The sequence below is a fragment of the Pristis pectinata genome, chromosome 15 (assembly GCF_009764475.1).
Source record: "Pristis pectinata isolate sPriPec2 chromosome 15, sPriPec2.1.pri, whole genome shotgun sequence".
Taxonomy (NCBI): Eukaryota; Metazoa; Chordata; class Chondrichthyes; order Rhinopristiformes; family Pristidae; genus Pristis; species Pristis pectinata.
The window spans coordinates 42,913,756-42,932,194 of NC_067419.1; the positions used below are offsets into that span (position 1 = coordinate 42,913,756).

General features: G+C 38.3%; 1 protein-coding gene across 7 annotated transcripts in view; it reads right to left on the reverse strand.

The window, feature by feature from the left end:
• Positions 1-18,439, reverse strand: part of LOC127578652 (plasma membrane calcium-transporting ATPase 1-like) — a 90,196-nt gene that overhangs the window by 8,671 nt on the left and 63,086 nt on the right. For all 7 annotated transcript variants that reach the window (XM_052030918.1, XM_052030912.1, XM_052030911.1 and 4 more), the window contains exons 11-19: positions 17,854-18,095; positions 15,789-16,020; positions 13,782-13,961; positions 13,607-13,694; positions 10,839-10,945; positions 10,450-10,641; positions 4,659-4,872; positions 2,587-2,798; positions 2,365-2,472 (exon numbers count right to left, since the gene is read on the reverse strand). In XM_052030918.1, coding sequence (XP_051886878.1) covers positions 2,365-2,472; positions 2,587-2,798; positions 4,659-4,872; positions 10,450-10,641; positions 10,839-10,945; positions 13,607-13,694; positions 13,782-13,961; positions 15,789-16,020; positions 17,854-18,095 — 1,575 coding nt within the window. The remainder of the gene's footprint in view (positions 1-2,364; positions 2,473-2,586; positions 2,799-4,658; positions 4,873-10,449; positions 10,642-10,838; positions 10,946-13,606; positions 13,695-13,781; positions 13,962-15,788; positions 16,021-17,853; positions 18,096-18,439) is intronic.

Below are 18,439 nucleotides of genomic sequence, written 5' to 3' on the forward strand. Positions count from 1 at the left end.
ATTTCACCAATCATGATGCTGAAAGACCAAGCCCCAGGGCCTGATGCCATCCATCTTTAGGTTTTGAAGGAGTTGGCTATGGAGATAGTTAATGTACTGGTGGTGATTTTACAAAATTCCATGGATTCTAGAAGTTCCCACAGATTGGATGGTTGCAAATGTAACCCCATGATTGAGAGAGCAAGAGAGCACAGAACCATAGACTACTTAGCCTGATATTAATAGATTATAGTATTTTCCCTTTTAATAAGTGCATTTCAAAAAAAAGGATTAGGCAGAATCAACATGGATTTACAAAAGAGAAATAATGTTTGATAATTTAGTTTTGAGGTTGTAGCCAACAGAATATGTAAGACGGAACTAGATTGTGTGGTATATTTGGACTATGAGGGCCTTTAATAAGATGGTGCACAAGAGATTAAGAGAGAAAATTAAAGTGCATGAATTAGGAGCAATATATCAACAAAACTAAGAAATAACAGCTCATTTTTTGGGTGGGAGGCAGACTTTGGGTGCATTGGTACTTGTACATTAATGATTTGGATGAGAGGATCAAGAGTAATATATCGAAAGTTTGCTGATGTTACAAAGCTGACTCCCATAAGCTGTGATGAGGTTACAAAGATTTCAGAGTGATGTAGACAGGTTGATGTAGACAGTGTTTTTGTAATGGGCATGGGAGATGGAATATATTGGGGAAAAATGAAGTCATGTGCTTTGGTGGAAAGAATGGAAAGGCAGGGTATTTTTTAAAAATGGCAAGTGATTGAAAGGTATTGGTGTTCAGGGGACCTGGATGGCTTTGTATACAAATGACTGAAAATTAACGTGCAGGTTTAGCAAGCACTTAAGAATAGTATATTAGTCTTTAAAGAGGATTTAAGTATAGGAATGAAGATATTTTGCTTCTATCATCCAAAGTCCTTGGTATTGAGATGGGGTCTGTACACAAGACATACTCATAGTGAGAGTATGCTGCAAAGATTCACTAGCAATGGTAGGCTTGTCATATTAGAAGAGCTAAAGCTGATTGGGCCCCTACTCAAGTTAGGAAGAATGAGAGGTGATCTCATTAAAGCAAAATTCTTAAGGGATTTGACAAGATAGATAATGAGTTGATGTTTCCTCTAGTTGAGGTGTCTTAAAACAAGGGTTACAGTCCAAAAATATGGTTGGCCAATTTAGGACAGATGAGAAGAGATTCCTTCATCCAGTTAGTTGGGAATCTTTGGTGTTCTGTATCCAACAAGGATGTGGAGGCCCAGTTGCTTAGTTTATTCAGAACAGAATAATAATAAAAAGATTTTAAGAGAATCGAGATATGGGTTAGTGCAGGAAAGTGGCACAAATGTAAAAGATCAGCCATGAAGTACCAAAGAGCAGAGGAGGTACAATTTGTAATTTAAAATCTTGAGATTTATAGATGTTTGCTAAACAGCTATTACAGGATATGGGACAGATGTGGTTATATTAAACTGAGTAGCAGATCAGCTATGATCTCAAACAAAATTAGCTCGGGGGCTTGATGAACACTTCCTATTTTGCTGAGATCAAAGTCCTATGAGACATTTTTTTTAAAATGCATTCCTGGTTTAATATTCAACCACCAGTTGCATGTTTTAATATCCCATTCTAAAAATGTTAGCGTTTTAAACATCTTCCTAAAAGCAATATAAATTCCTATATTATTTGCAAAGCTATTTCCTCCTGTTCTATTCTCCTACAGATAATTTCCATTATTCTATTTCAAGATTTATTAGATTGAAAATCTTTTCACACAAATTTGTTCTGCTGAAAGAAAAACACATTGCATCACAACACTCACAGGAAGCTTCACTTAAGACTGCAGTTATTTTCAACTGATTTATTACAAGGTTCACAGTTTATTCACTTCCCTGGGAAAGGGTGCTTCACTTTAAGATAGCTATTCATTTGGTGGACATCTTTAATAGTTAAATCATTTTAACAGACTAAAAGTTACTATTCATAAAGTAAAAGCAGACTAATAAAAGGTCCATGAAGGCAACCAGTACCTCCAGCAATGCTCAACAAATTTAAGACTCAAACGGAAGCAAAGCAAATATAAAATGCATTTAAGTACTAGTACTATCAAGGAGTATTCAATACTACCAGTGTCTATCGGTCAAATTTTACTTTCAGCATAGGGAAGAAAAAGGCAGAAAATGCTATCTCTGGTCATGACATTTCAAATACCATGAAAGTAGAGCTTTCCCTCACCAGTGGTAGCTGACTTGTGCTCATACACACACATTAAAAAATTTAAAATTCTACAAAATGACCTGCTTCAAAATTAAATGGAAGGCCTTGGTAAATAAAGAACTGTTCCAAAATTAAAATGCTTACCTGGCCCCAGAGAAGTGTTCCCATTCCTAGAAAAATACACCATAACCACTGATCAATTGTTAGTTCAGTGCAACTAAATGGCTTCCCTCCAAATTGAATAATAAGGATCTGGGGAAAAAAAATAATGGATTTAAAATGTAAACGTAACCAAAAACAAAACCCAGTCCAACATTCAAAAGCAAATGCAACAAGGAATTAGCTGATCATAACTAACCAACTTACCTGTACCAAAAATGTTCCCAGTACGATGGTACAAAATATTGGATTTTTGAAAATTCCATCAAAAACATTCCTTTCACCGTGAATTTTGCGTGCATTCACTTCGTTAAACAATTGCATCAAGACAAAAGTATTAAATACAATTGTGTAGTGTTCTGAAGGGGGGGCCTGAAGAGGAGCATTTCTTCCACTGTCAATATCAAATATTTTTTCCCCTGAATCAGAAAAGTCACATTTGAAATGTTTTCTTTCAAGATTCACTATTTGCAAATGAAATTATACAATAAAATCATTCAACTACAAAATGAACTAGACAGACAAAGGAAAAGAATGCTGACAACTGCAGTGGAGCAGGTACACAGGAAACAAAAATAGACAATAGAGCCCTCCAGCCCCGTCCAATGTGATGGCTGACCTAGCTTAACCCTACTTTCGCACCCCATCTCCATATCACCTGATGCCCAAAATCAGATCAGTCTTAAAGCATACTGAGCATCCATAATTCCAACAGCTAACAACCTTCTGATCCCTGTCCTAAATGGCTGACCCCATAGAATCTACTGTCAAACCCCAAGAATTGTTTCAACAGGATCACTTCTCATTCCAATCTATGCTTTCCAAAGTCTATTTAGCAAACCTTTGCTTTGCCTCCAAGTATATCCTTCCTTAGGTGTACACTGCATTCCAGGTGTAGCTTAAATAAAGGTGTGTACAACTAGAGCAGAACTCTCACCAAATCTTGCTCATAAATGATAACATACAATTGTTTCCATGATCTGCATAAACCCAAGGACACCAAAATTCCCTGTATTGCAACATCTAACAATGGACAAAAAGTCTGCTTTTCTATTTTTCATATAGTGGATAATTTCTCATTTTCCCCACATAATCCATAATTTCCTGTCATTCATAGTCATACAGCATGGAAATAGGCAACTTGGCCCACTAAGTTCTTATTTACACTTGTTTCAATTTTTATTTTATCTACTTTCCCATCAACTCCTCTCCTCCCTGCCCCCTAACTTTCCCTCCCTACCCCTTCCAATTCCACCAGTCATCTAAACACCAAGGGCAATTTACAGCAGCCACTTTGCCCATCAACCTGCACATTTTTGGGATGACAGAAAGCCGGCAGAGCCAGAGGAAACCCACTGTCACAAGAAGAATGTGCAAACTCTGCACATACACCAGATGTCAAGATTGAACCCAAGTCGCTAAAGCTTAGGCAGCAGCTATTTGCTGCATTATATCTAACTACTATTCCTTTGCTTTGTCCTCAGTTTATTTTCTCAACTAGTATTGGCAGCAGACTTAGATACATTATACCTGGCTCCCTCAACTAAATTACAGAGATCCTAAATACCTGAGGCCCAAGCACTGATGCTTGTGACAATCCACTAAATAGGATGCATCAACCGGAAAATGGTGTTTAATTTTTGTCTTCTTATGGTTAATCTTTAATGCCATTACCTTAAATTCAATGGGCAGTAATCTCAGGTCATTATATCAAATGCCTTTTGAAAATTCAAGTACACCATGTCCACATTACCCCTTATCTACCTTGCTAGTCATAGCCTTAAAACTTCTAACAGATTTGTCAAATATGAATTGCCTCTCAAAACCATTACTGAAGTGCCCACTTACCAATAACTTCTATAGATTTCCTTATTAACGTTAGGCTAACTGACATACAATTTCTAGTTTGCCTTCTCCCTTCTTTCCTGAGGACTACATTTACTACCCTTTAATCTATTGAGACCATTCTCAAATCCAGGGAATTCTGCAAGTTCAGAGCCATCGCAGATACCACTTCTGCAACCACTACTTAAGGTGGAAGAATACAGGCCATCAGGTCCTGTGGATTTGTCAGCTTTCAGTCACTTGGTTATTTCAGCACCAATCAGGCAGTTAAAACTGTGGAAGCAATTAATGCATTGATTTTTGCTAAGTTTAGATATTAGCAAAAGCAGATTGTTTAATTTGCAATTCCAATCAGAACTGCTTTCTAATCAAAATGCAAAAACTGTGGCTTATTTGAAACCGAACGTATATACGGTTTTATGCCCTCTGCTTACCAACAAACAAGAGCGTAAAAACAATAACAAGTTGGTAGATGGCATGACCAAATATATTTTTCATCATGGTACGAGAGATGAGTGGTTTATTTCTGCCATAAGGCTTCCGTAGTAACAGTGCTTCTGTGGGAGGTTCAGTAGCCAAAGCAAGTGATGCAAATGTATCCATGATTAGATTTACCCAAAGCATTTGCACAGCCTTCAAAGGAGAATCCTAAAAAAGACAGGGAACCAATGGAATTTACATTAAGTCAAATAGAGAATGTTTACAAGCATTGTTTCTTTCAACATTTCTGTACTATAATTGCTGAAATAATCCAAGAAAACGAGGACTTCATACACTTTCAATAAAACATACACAAACACACACACATCCAAATAAACCAGATATCAGTTCAGCAAAATTCCCTTATCATAAGCCAGAGACTTCTTACCATGCTTACAAGATTGGTTCCAGTAATGGCAGATTTCCTCCCAATGCTCTGATGGATGAGAAGAAATTAAGGATAGTACTGAATCAAAGGAAAAGGTTTATAAAGTTGCCAGATATAGCAGTAAGCCTGAGGATTGGGAAGAAATCTGCGATTCCTGGAACTAATCTTGTAAACCTTCGTTGCATTTCCCCCATGACAAGTCGATCTGTTTTTAGATAAGGAAACCAAAACTGGACACAATACTGCAGGTGAACAAGGTTGTTTTTTGTGCCTGAAAGAATTTTTTTGAACTTTTGTTAAATGCTAACCACTGCCTGGCTATTGTCATAACTTTCAATACGTTCTTCCAATCAAGCACAGCCAAATGTTCTCTCATACTTTTATTAGGTATAATTAAGACCTCTAATTTTGCATTGAATTTGAAAGTAATGTGGCTCACATAGAATTTTACATTAAACCACATTTTCAAATTCAATCATAATTTGGCCATTCTTCCACAAAGGCCCCTTGACATCAAGATAAACTGCAGAGAATAAGATCCAAAATGGCCTTTTCCCTTGTTGGTTCCTCAACAACTGATCTCGAGAATCATCTTGCATACATTCCACGCATTCATCTTCTTCCTCACAGGAGTAGGTGATTCATTCAGTCGATTTGTGGGTTAAAGCCTCCAAAATTACTGTATTACACATTACATGCATTTATGTCATGCCCAATATTACAATTACTTTTTGATGGCCTACCAATGTTTTCAGCTATTTCTAAGCTTGACAAATTGATTCTAATTCTAGATCATGCTCTGTCAAATAAAGATCACCACACACTGATCTGTTCTTTTATTAATTGTGCCACACCAGCCCCTTTCCCTAGGTTCCTGTCATCCCCAGTGCTGAATACTTAATTCCTGATAACGCTGATCCTGGCCCTGCTGAGGTGCAACCCGTCTGATTGTACAGATCTCACCTGCACTGGAAACTGTTTGAATGCCCCAGAAATCTGAAGCCTTCCCTCCTGCACCATCACACCAGCAACACATTCACCTATGCAATATCTAACTGGGATCAAGATAGTGATTGTTGGGCAAGCTGTTACTGGTCTAACCAGTTTGCTTGTTCTACAATCCAAGATACAGTTAGCCACCTAAAAGAGGCCTCACATGATTATAGGTGGCAGGTCTGGGTGATCATAAGGCAAGCCATCAAATACATTTCCACATGAAGCCAAATTAGATCAGAGAATTGAGAACTAGCTGAGCAGATATGCCTGCAAAAGAGCATTAGGTACGAGGAAAAGGATTTTCCCACAGCCATTTCCACAGCCATTTCCAAAGAGATCTTAGGGAGGGTAGGGAGAGACAAATCAGGTGACTTGAGAAAAGTCATGCTTTACTCCAATCAAGTAATCACTTGTGGTTCAGGTCAGGATCGATGGTCCATTCCAGTGATTTTTTTGGGGGGAGTTGGTGCTTTCTACAGAATTTAGAGTATGTGCTCAATGACAAAGAATTTTTAGCATAAATCTTAATTCTCTAAATAGGAAGGAGGCCAAAATTAATTGGGTTTGTGCACAATATATCCATAACTATAATATCCACAAATACAGATCATTCCAAGTCAAGGGATCCCTCGTGATTCCTATGACCAAATTCAGATATTAAGGCTGAGTGGTTATTTACAATTCTGGCATCTAGGTTCCTTTTAAAGGAAGATCATTTCCAGAATTAGTTAGATTCAAGGAAAGGCAGTACCTCTAAAAAAAATCATGTTTTTTTCTCCAAGAGCTAATACAAACTTGGTCCCTTGCATCAAAAAGAGCATAATGATTCACTAGGATGATGATACAGTGACAAAGGGTCATCAATTCAAAATGGCAGATGTTGGGATAGTCTTATGCAAAGAATTGGTAGGAGTCTTTGCCAGAGTGAATAGTTGAGACAAACCATTGTATCTTTTAAGGGAAAAGTAATATTTAAAAAATTTTCATATGACATTGCATGAGGTCATGCAACCCATCAAATCAATGCCAACTCTCAGAGCAATCCCATTCCCTTGTAATCTATTCTCACACATGCCTATTAACATCATCCAATTCTTCCACCAGCCACCAGAGTTACAGTAACCAATTAACAATCAACATAACTTTGGATTGTGAAGCAAACTCGAGTAGCTAAGGTAAATCCACATTGTCACAGGGAGAACACAAAGTCCACTCGAAGCACAGGAGGTCAGAATCAAACCTAGCTCGCTGGAACTGTGACCCAGTTGCACTACCCGCAGCACCACTGTGCTACCCCGATTTTGTGCTCTGGGATTTCCCTGCCAAACTTTCGAACATTCTCCTATTTTTCCCCCAAAGAACTTTTAAAAGAAAAAGTCTGAGGAAGTTTTCGTTACTCCTTCCAAAGCCCATTCTGGACACAAGTCCATTTCCGTCTTGGGAGATATTTAACATTAAGCGCACAACATGAAATACTGTCGACTAAAGGTCAATTCTTCAGATATTTTAACCACCTGAATTGCAACACTGCTCTACCAGTAATAACTTAGTTTTTCACGCTTGCAACCTTATGCTTACAAATTGACTTTACATCATCTTCTGATTTAAGTGTGCCAGTTTAAAGGGTAGGGCAACGTGATGAATTTTGGACAGGTCATACAGAATTGGCAGAGATATGACTGAACCATTCTTCCTCAAATATAAAAACTCTTCCAGCAAATGACTTCTCGTCATCCAAAACTAGGAAAAATAGTTTATCACCAAGCACCATGAAAGGAAATATCAACTCAAGTGGATTAAATCTGTTGCTGGTGGATTCACCTGGACAAATTATTTTAATAGCTTTGCTCAAAAACATCTCCAATATTGATAAAATATCTTTATTAGTCACATGTACATCAAAACACAGTGAAATGCATCTTATTGCAATAGAGTGTTCTGGGGGGCAGCCCACAAGAGTCGCCATGCTTCTGGCACCAACATAGCATGCCCACAACTTCCTAACCTGTACGTCTTTGGAATATGGGAGGACCAGAGCACCCAGAGGAAACCCATGCAGACATGGGGAGAACGTACAAACTCCTTACAGACAGTGGCCGGAATTGAACCTGTGTCGCTGGCACTGTAAAGCGTTACGCTAACCACTACAATAGTTTAAATTGCATAAGCAATCCAAGATCAACCAGGCTGCAACTTTAGTGGGCCTACAGCATGTTTTGGGAGAACCTACAAGTGAAAAAGATACTGGACCTTATCCTCAGTCAGATGCACCTGTGACTGGTAGACTCCCGCCCTGTGCTCAAAAGGGACCTGACATTGGATAGAGAATGCATCCGTTTGCCCTGGAGCAGAGGCAGCCGAGGTGTGACACGAGGTATATAAAATTATGAGAACATAGATAGGGTAGATAACCTGTTTCCCATGGTAAGGGTGTCTAAAACTAAAGGGCACAGGTTTAAGGCGAGAGGAAGTTTAAAGGGGATCTGAGGGGTAAATTCTTCACACACAGAGTAGTTGGTACCTGGACTGAGCTACCAGGAGGGGTGGAAGCAGGAACAGTAACATTTAAGAGGCATTTGGACAGGTACGTGAATGAGCAGGGCATAGAGAGATATGGAATTAATGCAGGCAGGTGGGGTTAGAGTAGATAGACATGATGTTTGGCACAGAAGAACTGGGCCGAAGGGCCTGTTTCTATGCTGTAGAACTCTATGACAATATGTCAGGTTCAGATCAGTTATACATTGTGATAAAGCATTCAGAATTGGGTCAGGTCAGGTCAGCCCAACTTAAGCCCTTTATCCAGGTCAGGATAATTTGCTTAGTATTATCACGTGTCCTGTTCTTGATCAATATTTAGTGTATCATTGGCAGATAAAGAGTATGTTTTAAATTGTTACATTTACAGCAATGAGTGTATTGGACATGGAAAAAGTTAAATACTCAAGCTCAGGTTGTGTTTAAATTTATATTCAGGCAGATCTTTAATCTGGAGACACGAGATTGCAGATGCTGGAACCTGGGCCAACACACAAAAAGGTGGAGGAGCTCAGTGGGTCAGGCAGTATCTGTGGAGGGAAATGGACAGTCGATGTTTTGGGTCGAGACCCTTCATCTGGACTGAAAGATAGAGGGGAGATAGCCATTATAAAAAGGTGGCGGGAAAGAGCAAGAGCTCGCAGGTGATAGGTGGATCCAGTTTGGGGGGTGGGGGGGCGTGAGAGGTAGATGGGGAGGGGAAGAGTGGAAATAGCGTCTCAATTGAGGTGGAAGTAACAAAGGGCTGCAGGTGGAATCTGATAGGAGAGAAAGGTGAAGAATTAAGGGAGGGAGGTGGAGAGGGCAGGTGGGAATAATGGGGGAAGGCGTGTGTGGGTAATGGGCAGACAGAGTAGGTGGAGGAGGGGAAAGGAACTGGGTGACGGAGGCCAGGGTGAGTGTAGGAAGAACTGGGTAGATCAGGAGAGAGAGGGAAAAGGGACAGAGGGGGAGCAATTTACTGGAAGTTGGAGAAATCAATGTCATCAAGGCCAGATCTTTAATCCAGCCTTGATTATGCTAGTACAAAATGACTGCACAGCCCTTGTGGAGATGGTTTCATCTTTGGACATCGAGTTGTATGCCATTACCAACAAATGGAATAGGTTCAGAACTGGGCTTCTACCAAGTCCCGTGGACCATCAGCAACAGAACTGTATCCCACCACAATCTGTAATCTCACGGGGCAGCTGATCCCTAACTCTACCATTACTTTCAAGCCAGAGGATCAACCTCGTTTCAAGGAGTGTTGAAAGGCAAGCCCAGGAGCAGCACTAGACATATCTAAAAGTGAGGTGGCAACTGTAAAACAAATTTTTTTAAAAATGGCTGTTTTAATGGTGAACAAGAGGAAGGCAGAAATAAAACAAGATGCTGGATACATTCAGGCAGGCAGCATTGGTGGAGAAAGGAACAGTTAATGTTTCAAGTTGATTTTTCTTCATCAGAACTGGGAAAAGCTGAGAGGGTGGGTGGAGAGGAAATGCTTGAGAGAAGATGAAGGCTCACAACCAATAGGTCAAAGTTCAGCAAATCTAACACCTGGTTATAAAAGTTATCCTAAGGCACCCATGGACATGCAAGCAGCTGACGCATGTTATTAAAACATTAGCCAAGTCCAAGGAAATGGTTTACTTACTGAGTGACATACAGAATATGCCATGGTTCTCATGCTTTCTAGGTAATGTTAAGTATTTACAAGCCAAGCCATTAAAATAGATTCTTTGAAAATCTATAATTCTACGTGCAAGCAGTAAAACCTTCAATCTTTAACAGTCTTCAAAAGTTTGCAGTATATTTACATGATAACTATTTCCACATACCTGTGTAATACAAGCACCAGTGAATGCCACAATCACTGCAACGACATTGACGGTAAGCTGGAACTGGAGAAACTTTGAAATACTGTCATACACATTTCTGCCCCACATTACTGCTTTGACAATGCTTGTGAAGTTATCATCAGTTAGAATAATATCCGAGGCTTCTTTGGCCACATCTGTTCCAGCAATACCCTAGGAGGGAAGGTAACATTTGTTATATTCTGGGATCACCAACAAAATTGCATCAAGAATTCCACTAAATTTTTAAACAACATAAAGATAGACTTTTCAAAGGGTTTAACATCCTGCATTAAGATACCTTAGATGCATACAAACATCAGAAACAAACCCATAATGCAACAAATTTTATGCACTTTTTTTGAACATACCATGGCAAATCCAACATCAGCTTTTTTCAATGCTGGGCCATCATTGGTACCATCACCAGTGACTGCTACCACCTGTCTTCGTTCTAACGCATTACTGTCAATAATGCCTTCAAGTGAAAATAAAGAAATATTTATTTTTAATTTTGTGAAAAGGCTTAATCATTCATTCAGTTCTGACAGAGGATCTTCAACCAGTAAAGTTAACTCTTTCCACAGATGCTGCCTGACCCGCTGAATGTTTCCACCATTTTCTGATTTTACAACAATCTTAAGCACACTCGTGAAATATTTAGGATAAGTTGTTCAAAATTTTTCACTCCTACCCTAATCATCCTGTCCTAAATACCACAATGTGTTTTAATTTATTCCTGTGAAACAGATTTGCAACTCAAAAGTTTTGAATTCCCATTAGAAGTCAAGGAGCAAACAGGGAAAGTTGAATGGGCTCAAATTCCATGACTACATGCCCGTTTGGACAAGATGCAACTAGATCCAACTTCAGTCACACCTAAGTGTTTCAAAATTAAGTTGCCATTAGACAAAAACCAAGACAACTATCCAATTTCTATAACTATTTACAAACCAGATCAGTAACTTAAAGACATCTGAGATGAAGCGAAAAGAACAAAATGAACGGTAGTAAAAAATGTTGAATGAAGTTAACTATACCTCACCCAGTCTTTGCTGTTTGGAATCTCTACTATATGTGTATGTGTGTGTATATATATATATATATAGTGTGTGTGTCTCTGTGTCTCTGTGTGTGTGTGTGTGTGTGTGTATATTTCCAAACAGCAAAGACTGGGTGAGGTATAGTTAACATCATTCAACATTTTTTACTACCGTTCACTTTGTTCTTTTCGCTTCATCTCAGATGTCTTAGCAGTCTGTGGAAGTGATCCCTGTTTTTTTTTCTTGCACTAAGTTAAGGAGTTGGGGATTTCAACACACAACGAGGCATCTCAAAATTGTAGGCTATACTAAAATATTAGATTATCAACACCTTTAAGACCACTGCTAGCTTTCATAACTATCCAATTTGTCCTACTCTTTTTTTTTCCCCGTAGTGCCGGAAAAAAATTTTCTGCATGTATTTAAGTGAATAAAAACTGCACCACAAATGGAAAAATGCTGCTTAAAAGAAATATGACATTAATGACTCTCAGCTATTCTGCAGTCAATGGGATGGAAGTAATTTTCATCTCAAATGGATAAATTAGCCAAGGCCCATGAGTGAAAATTTCAAAACTGCACTTGACAGTTCTGTGTCTGCCCTTTTGCTCACATCACTATCCTTACCCTGTGTATCACTTTGCCTTTTAGTCAGCTGTGCCCTCCAGTCATTACATTTGACATTGTTTACTTGGTACAGTTTGCAGCAGGTGGCAGTCATGTTCTTAAATTCAGAGATAATTTTGTTCATAGAAGCTAGGAGTTCCTCTGAACACGCAAACAAATCTAAATCTATTCACTTGTGTAGAAGCTGAGTATATTTTTTCCCAAAATGGAATACTTCATGAATCTGATGACCTTTTGGCCAAGAAATTGAGAATGCATCTTGGTTCCAACAGGTTTTCTCCTCCTGTGTCTTTATCTATCTCATACTTGTCTTCTGAGAGATCAGCAGCAATGAACAAGCCTTCACCAACCTCACAGTCAGCACCATCAGCTTTTGTCTTGATCTCTTTTGGTCTCATCCCTTTCACATTGTTCTCTTCACCCTTCCCACTCCTGAAACTTAAAATACATCTGATTTCTAACTCTTCCCAATTATGACTATCTTTGACTGAAAATGCTAACTATTTCCCTCTCTACAGGAATGGACCCGAGTATTTGCAGAATTTTCTGCTTTTATTTAAAATGAGAATATCCCATTCCCACAAATGCAGAAGGAAAAGCAAGAGATTTTTCTATCCATTGTTGGGAACTTTTCAGTCTACATGAAAGGAAGGCTGTCACTGCCCTCTGTATTCTTCCCCATTGCAGTCAAATGGCTTTCACCTTGCTACTTTTACTTCCTTTACATTTCTGCTCAAACCATTTTTCAGAACTCTTCCATCAACAATCTGTCAGGTTATTCAAACTACCACATCTGATTGTGTCCTCACCTCACTCCAGCTGAAGAAACCAGTACCTGATTCACCAATGTTTTCAGTTTACTTGTATTGTTTTCTGGCCCACAGAGTTTCAGTCCCACTTCTGAATACTCCTCCACTGAATACTGGATTTGCATGGTTACACCAAACCCATGATTCCCCTTGGCTTAAGTACTGTTTGCTCAAGGTTGACGCACTTCACTTCCTATGTATTTTCATTTGGGCAATGTGCAGCTTATGTTGGGAAGCTCCCAGAGTCCCTCACAATCCAGAACTGGCATTGGTTTCCATGTCCCAAAATAACTCCATCCTATTCACAAGTCCGATTCATCCCATTACAACACCTGAGCACTGACAGTTGTACTTTCTGTCATTGTTGGCTCCTCTGGATTCCCTCCATAAAATTTCATCTTTCTACAAAGCAGGTCTCTCAAGATGTTTTAAAAGCACCTTAAAAGCCACTGCAGCTGACAATGCTTCAAATACTATTAAACTTTTATGAACAATAAAATGCCCAATAAAAGTGCATGCTGTTGTTGAACCTCATGCCAATTGAAGCAAATGTGCTGACTGAGAATTTATGTTTCAAATATCTGCTTATTCAGAACCACAATGTTCATCTGTTTAAAAATATCTGTAGGAAAATTAAAACTTGCATCAATGTTAATTTACCTTTGACTAATGTATGTTTATCAGTGGGTGAAGATCTTGCAAGGACACGCAGTCTGGGCCAGATCCTGTCAATACGTTCTTGCTCAATCTGAAATGATTAAGTATTTGCTATTTTGTAATAATTAATAATCAAGTGAAAATACACATTGGCACTTTCATTTAAATGTTAGCATACCTCTCCTTTTGCGTTGCGAATGCGTTTGTTGAACTGTTTACCCTCCAAACATAGAAAGTCATCACCGGCCTGCAAAATGCCACATTTTGTAGCAATTGCACGAGCCGTGTTAATGTTGTCACCAGTAACCATTCGCACAGTGATCCCAGCACCCTGGCATTTCTTAATGGCATCTGGAACCTGCAGGCAGGAGGAATCAACAACTTTACCTTTCGCTCAAGTAATACACAGGTTGTAATTCCCCCAGTACAAGCTGCCATCAGATTACTTGTGTCAGTTTAACCCACTGGGAACTCAACGCCCATTCCAGTGGTTAAGGGCTGAAATCCCATCCGAGGGATGTGATATAACAAGTTAGATCAGCACTTAGTGCGACACTTAATCCTGCATTGTCAGGAGGTCAAAAGTGAATGAAGTTCTCCTGAATCTACTCAAGTGATAGCAAGTCCTCCAAGGCAACATTCATTTCTCAAACAGTATTAAACTATTCATGCAGTTGTTTTAAATTTTCAGGCATAGCAAAGTTATAAAGACCATGAAACACTTGTGTCAAAGCTCCATCTACTGATAGTGACATAAATAAAGTTTAGAGAAGCCTGCATCGGTACACTTGTCAACAATTTAAAAAAATAGCAGAAAACAGTGCCAAAAACGTTCTGCCTTCACTCTGCAGTGGTAAGATAAGCTATTTTTTTTTAACCATATCTCAAAACATGCATGCATTGAACTAGACAAGAAGACTGATTCATTGCACTAACAGGATGAGCTACACAAGTGTCATAGGATGACTAAGCACACAGTGGCATGACTCTCGTAGGGGGAATTAGTTCATATGACAGGTGTGGGGAATTACCCATTTCCAATAATGAGGATAAGTTTTAGCTATGGTCTGATTCAGCAGCTGTCACTGTTTTATCAGTCTGTTCATTCATTTTCCTTTGGGTCATTTGCAGAATACAATGTTACTGCAATCAAGCACATTGTTTGCTTAATAATCTAACTTTTAAAAGGGAAAATTCACTTTAAATACTCAAATTTTCTACATGCATCTAAGTAGATTCAATTTAGGATTAGCACTGCCTCCTTCACTCCTATGAGAATAAAACCTATAAAAATACCTTTCCAGTCAAAATCTTAGCTTAAAAAAAACAAGGAAATAAGAACCAAACCATCATTAACACTCACTTGAGAAGTCAGGGAGATGAAAAATGCAGATTTGTTATGTAACTCATGTGACAAAGTTTGGATGTAGTGACTGAGATGACCCGTAGGTAGTAGTTCCTTCCCATTTCCCTCCCTGCGTATTTTAACACCTGGTAAACCTTCATTTCTAATTCCAATGAAACTCTAAAACCACTTCTTGCCAGATTTTGTATGAATTACGTATACTGGGAGGCCAGTTTGTTTGAAGTAAACAATAAGCAAGTTTGAGGAATATTTTGAACAGCATTGAAGGTAATTTAGATAAACATACCACACACAAAATTTAAAAATTCCAAAATCCTTCCAAAGATTGCCATTTGCAAGTTGGCTGCCAGACATGTATGCAGAGGTTACATTTCCAGAATAGGACTGGAAAGCACTCTGAAACAACCCAACAAAATAAGGCACAAATTCATCTCTTTGAGAATAAAGTAATGTTCTCATTTCACCATTCCCTTGATCAGCTTTTTAAAATGTAGTTAGATGACTTAGAATAGTGGCTCAAATTTTATACTTATAATTTTTATTTTGCCATTGAAGCAAAAAAAGGATCCAGACAAAAACTGTGTGGGAAATAAAAATCAAATTTCTTCGCAATTTCGAAGTGCTTTGAAGTTGAACTGTATTTCATAGAGGAAACTGCGATCCAACAATAGAAAATACTACTCATTTTAATAAATTGACATTAACTTTCCCCACAGACCCAATTTAAATACATTTTGGGTAATTCTCCCCTCCCAAGAAACCTTACCCAAACCCCATGTCACCTGCACTACATGAAACATACGTTTATAGTTCACCTACCTCTGGTCTTACGGGATCTTCAATACCAACTACAGCAATACAGGTGAGGTCAGTAAGTATCTCATTTTCGTTATCCCAATCTATTGGAGAATTATCAAATTCTCTCCATGCTAAGCAGATGGTGCGTAGTCCTTCAGAGGCCATTGGTTCTATTACTTCCTTAATTAAACTGTCACGTTCTCGGGGCTTCAAATCTTTGACTTCACCCTTTGCATTGAGAATTTTAGAACACCTGGCCAAAAAGATTATGAAAGTTTATTTTCATAAAAGCAAAATTTAACTAGAGCCAACTGGGAGATGCATATTCAGATCTCATACAATTGTCTTGGCCATACATTATTATACAGAAAATACCACGGACATTTCATATAGGTGCTCAGCCTGCAGATTTGCAGAATTCTAAATAAAGCTAACTCTTGTAAGTCCTGTATTTGTGCATTCAGGTTTTGCATGCAGCCGGCAAAAACTTTGTTGAATATTAAGTAATTTCGTACTGAACTGTAATGTAAAACATTAATTTCATATAGAATTGCAGTGTAAAGCATTGTTATTTAAAAAGGGCAAGGGCATGGCATTTAATTCAACAGTCTAAAGATTTATGCATAGAATAGTGTGTGATGTACAATAGAGTTTCTTGAGCAATTTTCATGCAACTGCCCCCCCCACGGATGGCTGAGAGTACACTGTAGTCAGTAGGAAATGGATATCAAATTTAGGAATTTGGGATCGATATACTGTAATCTATGATCGATCTGGGTATGATTAGCAATACTGTGTGTAGTAGGTGCTAAAATGAAGAGACAGCTAAGGAAAAACCACAGTGAACTATTTTAAACAGCAGTTTTGCAATATGCAATACCAGTGAAAAGGAAACAATTCTTTGGAGAATCAGCAGCATGCCAGGTCATGGAGATCACCTATTCTGGTCCGCTATACATCCAGAATCCCAAAAAGTGCAAATATTTTATTGAAACCACCCACAGGAATTGCACGTTTAAATAAATTTGGAATGGCTGATGTTTCACCAGCTTTTCCGAAACTTAGAATATACCAACATCTTTAAATTGTTGGTTTTCATGAAATTTGATTTAAGTTTGCCCTTTCTATCAAACAGCAAGATACGTAGGGCTCTTCCCCTAAAGTCTGTCCTTCTCAGTTTGTAAAATTAAGGTTTTAAAATTCCCAGGGGTTGCTAATATTTTTATCTCGTAGAAGACAAACTTTGTCAAAATTAAGAGCATTCGAGTTGAAGTGAGGAGCTTGATGATTTGTAAGGAAACCTGAAGATATTAAAGCTGCATAAAGGTAAACTTGCTGCCCAAGGCTGAATCAAAGCACTGCACAAGACAACAGTTTAATAGTTCATCAGAAACATTTCCTCTGCAGAAATGTAAACGACTACAGTAAAACTCCATTAATCTGCTACACTTGGGACCTCAGTTCTGGACCAGATTTTCTGGATTATTGCATATTATTTCTATTAATACTTCAATACTTTTTAAGAATACAGAATTGTTTATTATCACTGATATACATTGTGAAATTTGTTTTGCGGCAGCAGTACAGTGCAAGACAAAGACATAAAAATTACTATAAGTTATATGTTACAAAAATAAATAAATAGTGCAGGAGGAATAATGAGGTATGTTCATGGACTGTTCAGAAATCTGATGGCGGAGGGGAAGAAGCTGTTCCTGAAGCGTTGAGAAAAGATGTTAGATGGTAGAATAAGAAACGTTCCAGTGATCTGTCCCAGTCAGTCATGAGAGATCATGGGAGCTGGGGCCTTGTGAGAAGGGATTGTGACAATCATCTGGTGAGCCAGAAGCCACACGATCAGGATTATTGGAGTTTTACAGTTTTATGAGTATATAGGAAATAGCTTGAGAGTGACCCACGTTTCAATGTCTCAAGTGTACAATTTGCACATCTCAGATTAACACTCAATTTATGCTATAAATTGCAGTTAAATCTATTCTCTAGATCACTGTCTTATTCAAGTTCCCTCCAGAAATCCAACAATGTCAATTATAAATACATACTTATAATACCCTATTATACCTACTTTTTAAGCACAATCTCGGATGCACCCTTGCTGAACATTTGATAACCACCATCAGGATTCTTCAGGACTGTACTCATAGATTTTCGTGCAGAATTGAAGGTATAGACTTTGAACATTTTCTCTTCTGGAATTTCATTTCGTATTGTCTGGTAGTCTTTCTTCAATTGCAATACAAATTGCAACAAGGCACATTCCGTCTTATTGCCACAATGACGTGGCAAGCCACCTTCTTTCTCGGGTGGCTGTGAAGTTAGATCAATAATACATTTGATGTACTCAATCTTAATGGATTTGATCCAAATTAAATTAAAATAAAATATGCACAACTGTTAAATGATGCAGCAAAATAAAAAGTTAAGCACATTTAAAACTGTTGCAAAATGCAGTTTACATTTCTAGCAAATCATTGAAAGTTTTCCTCTGGGGTTAGGGCACTGAACCCTTGACTGGATTACTACCTTGTAACTTAAAGAATATTCAACTCAAGTTCCACTAGTTTTTAAGTTTGTGATATTCAAATACAAAAATTTCAAAACAGTATCGTATTATACAACAAAACATTGGATGTACTTTAGGCAAGAACCTT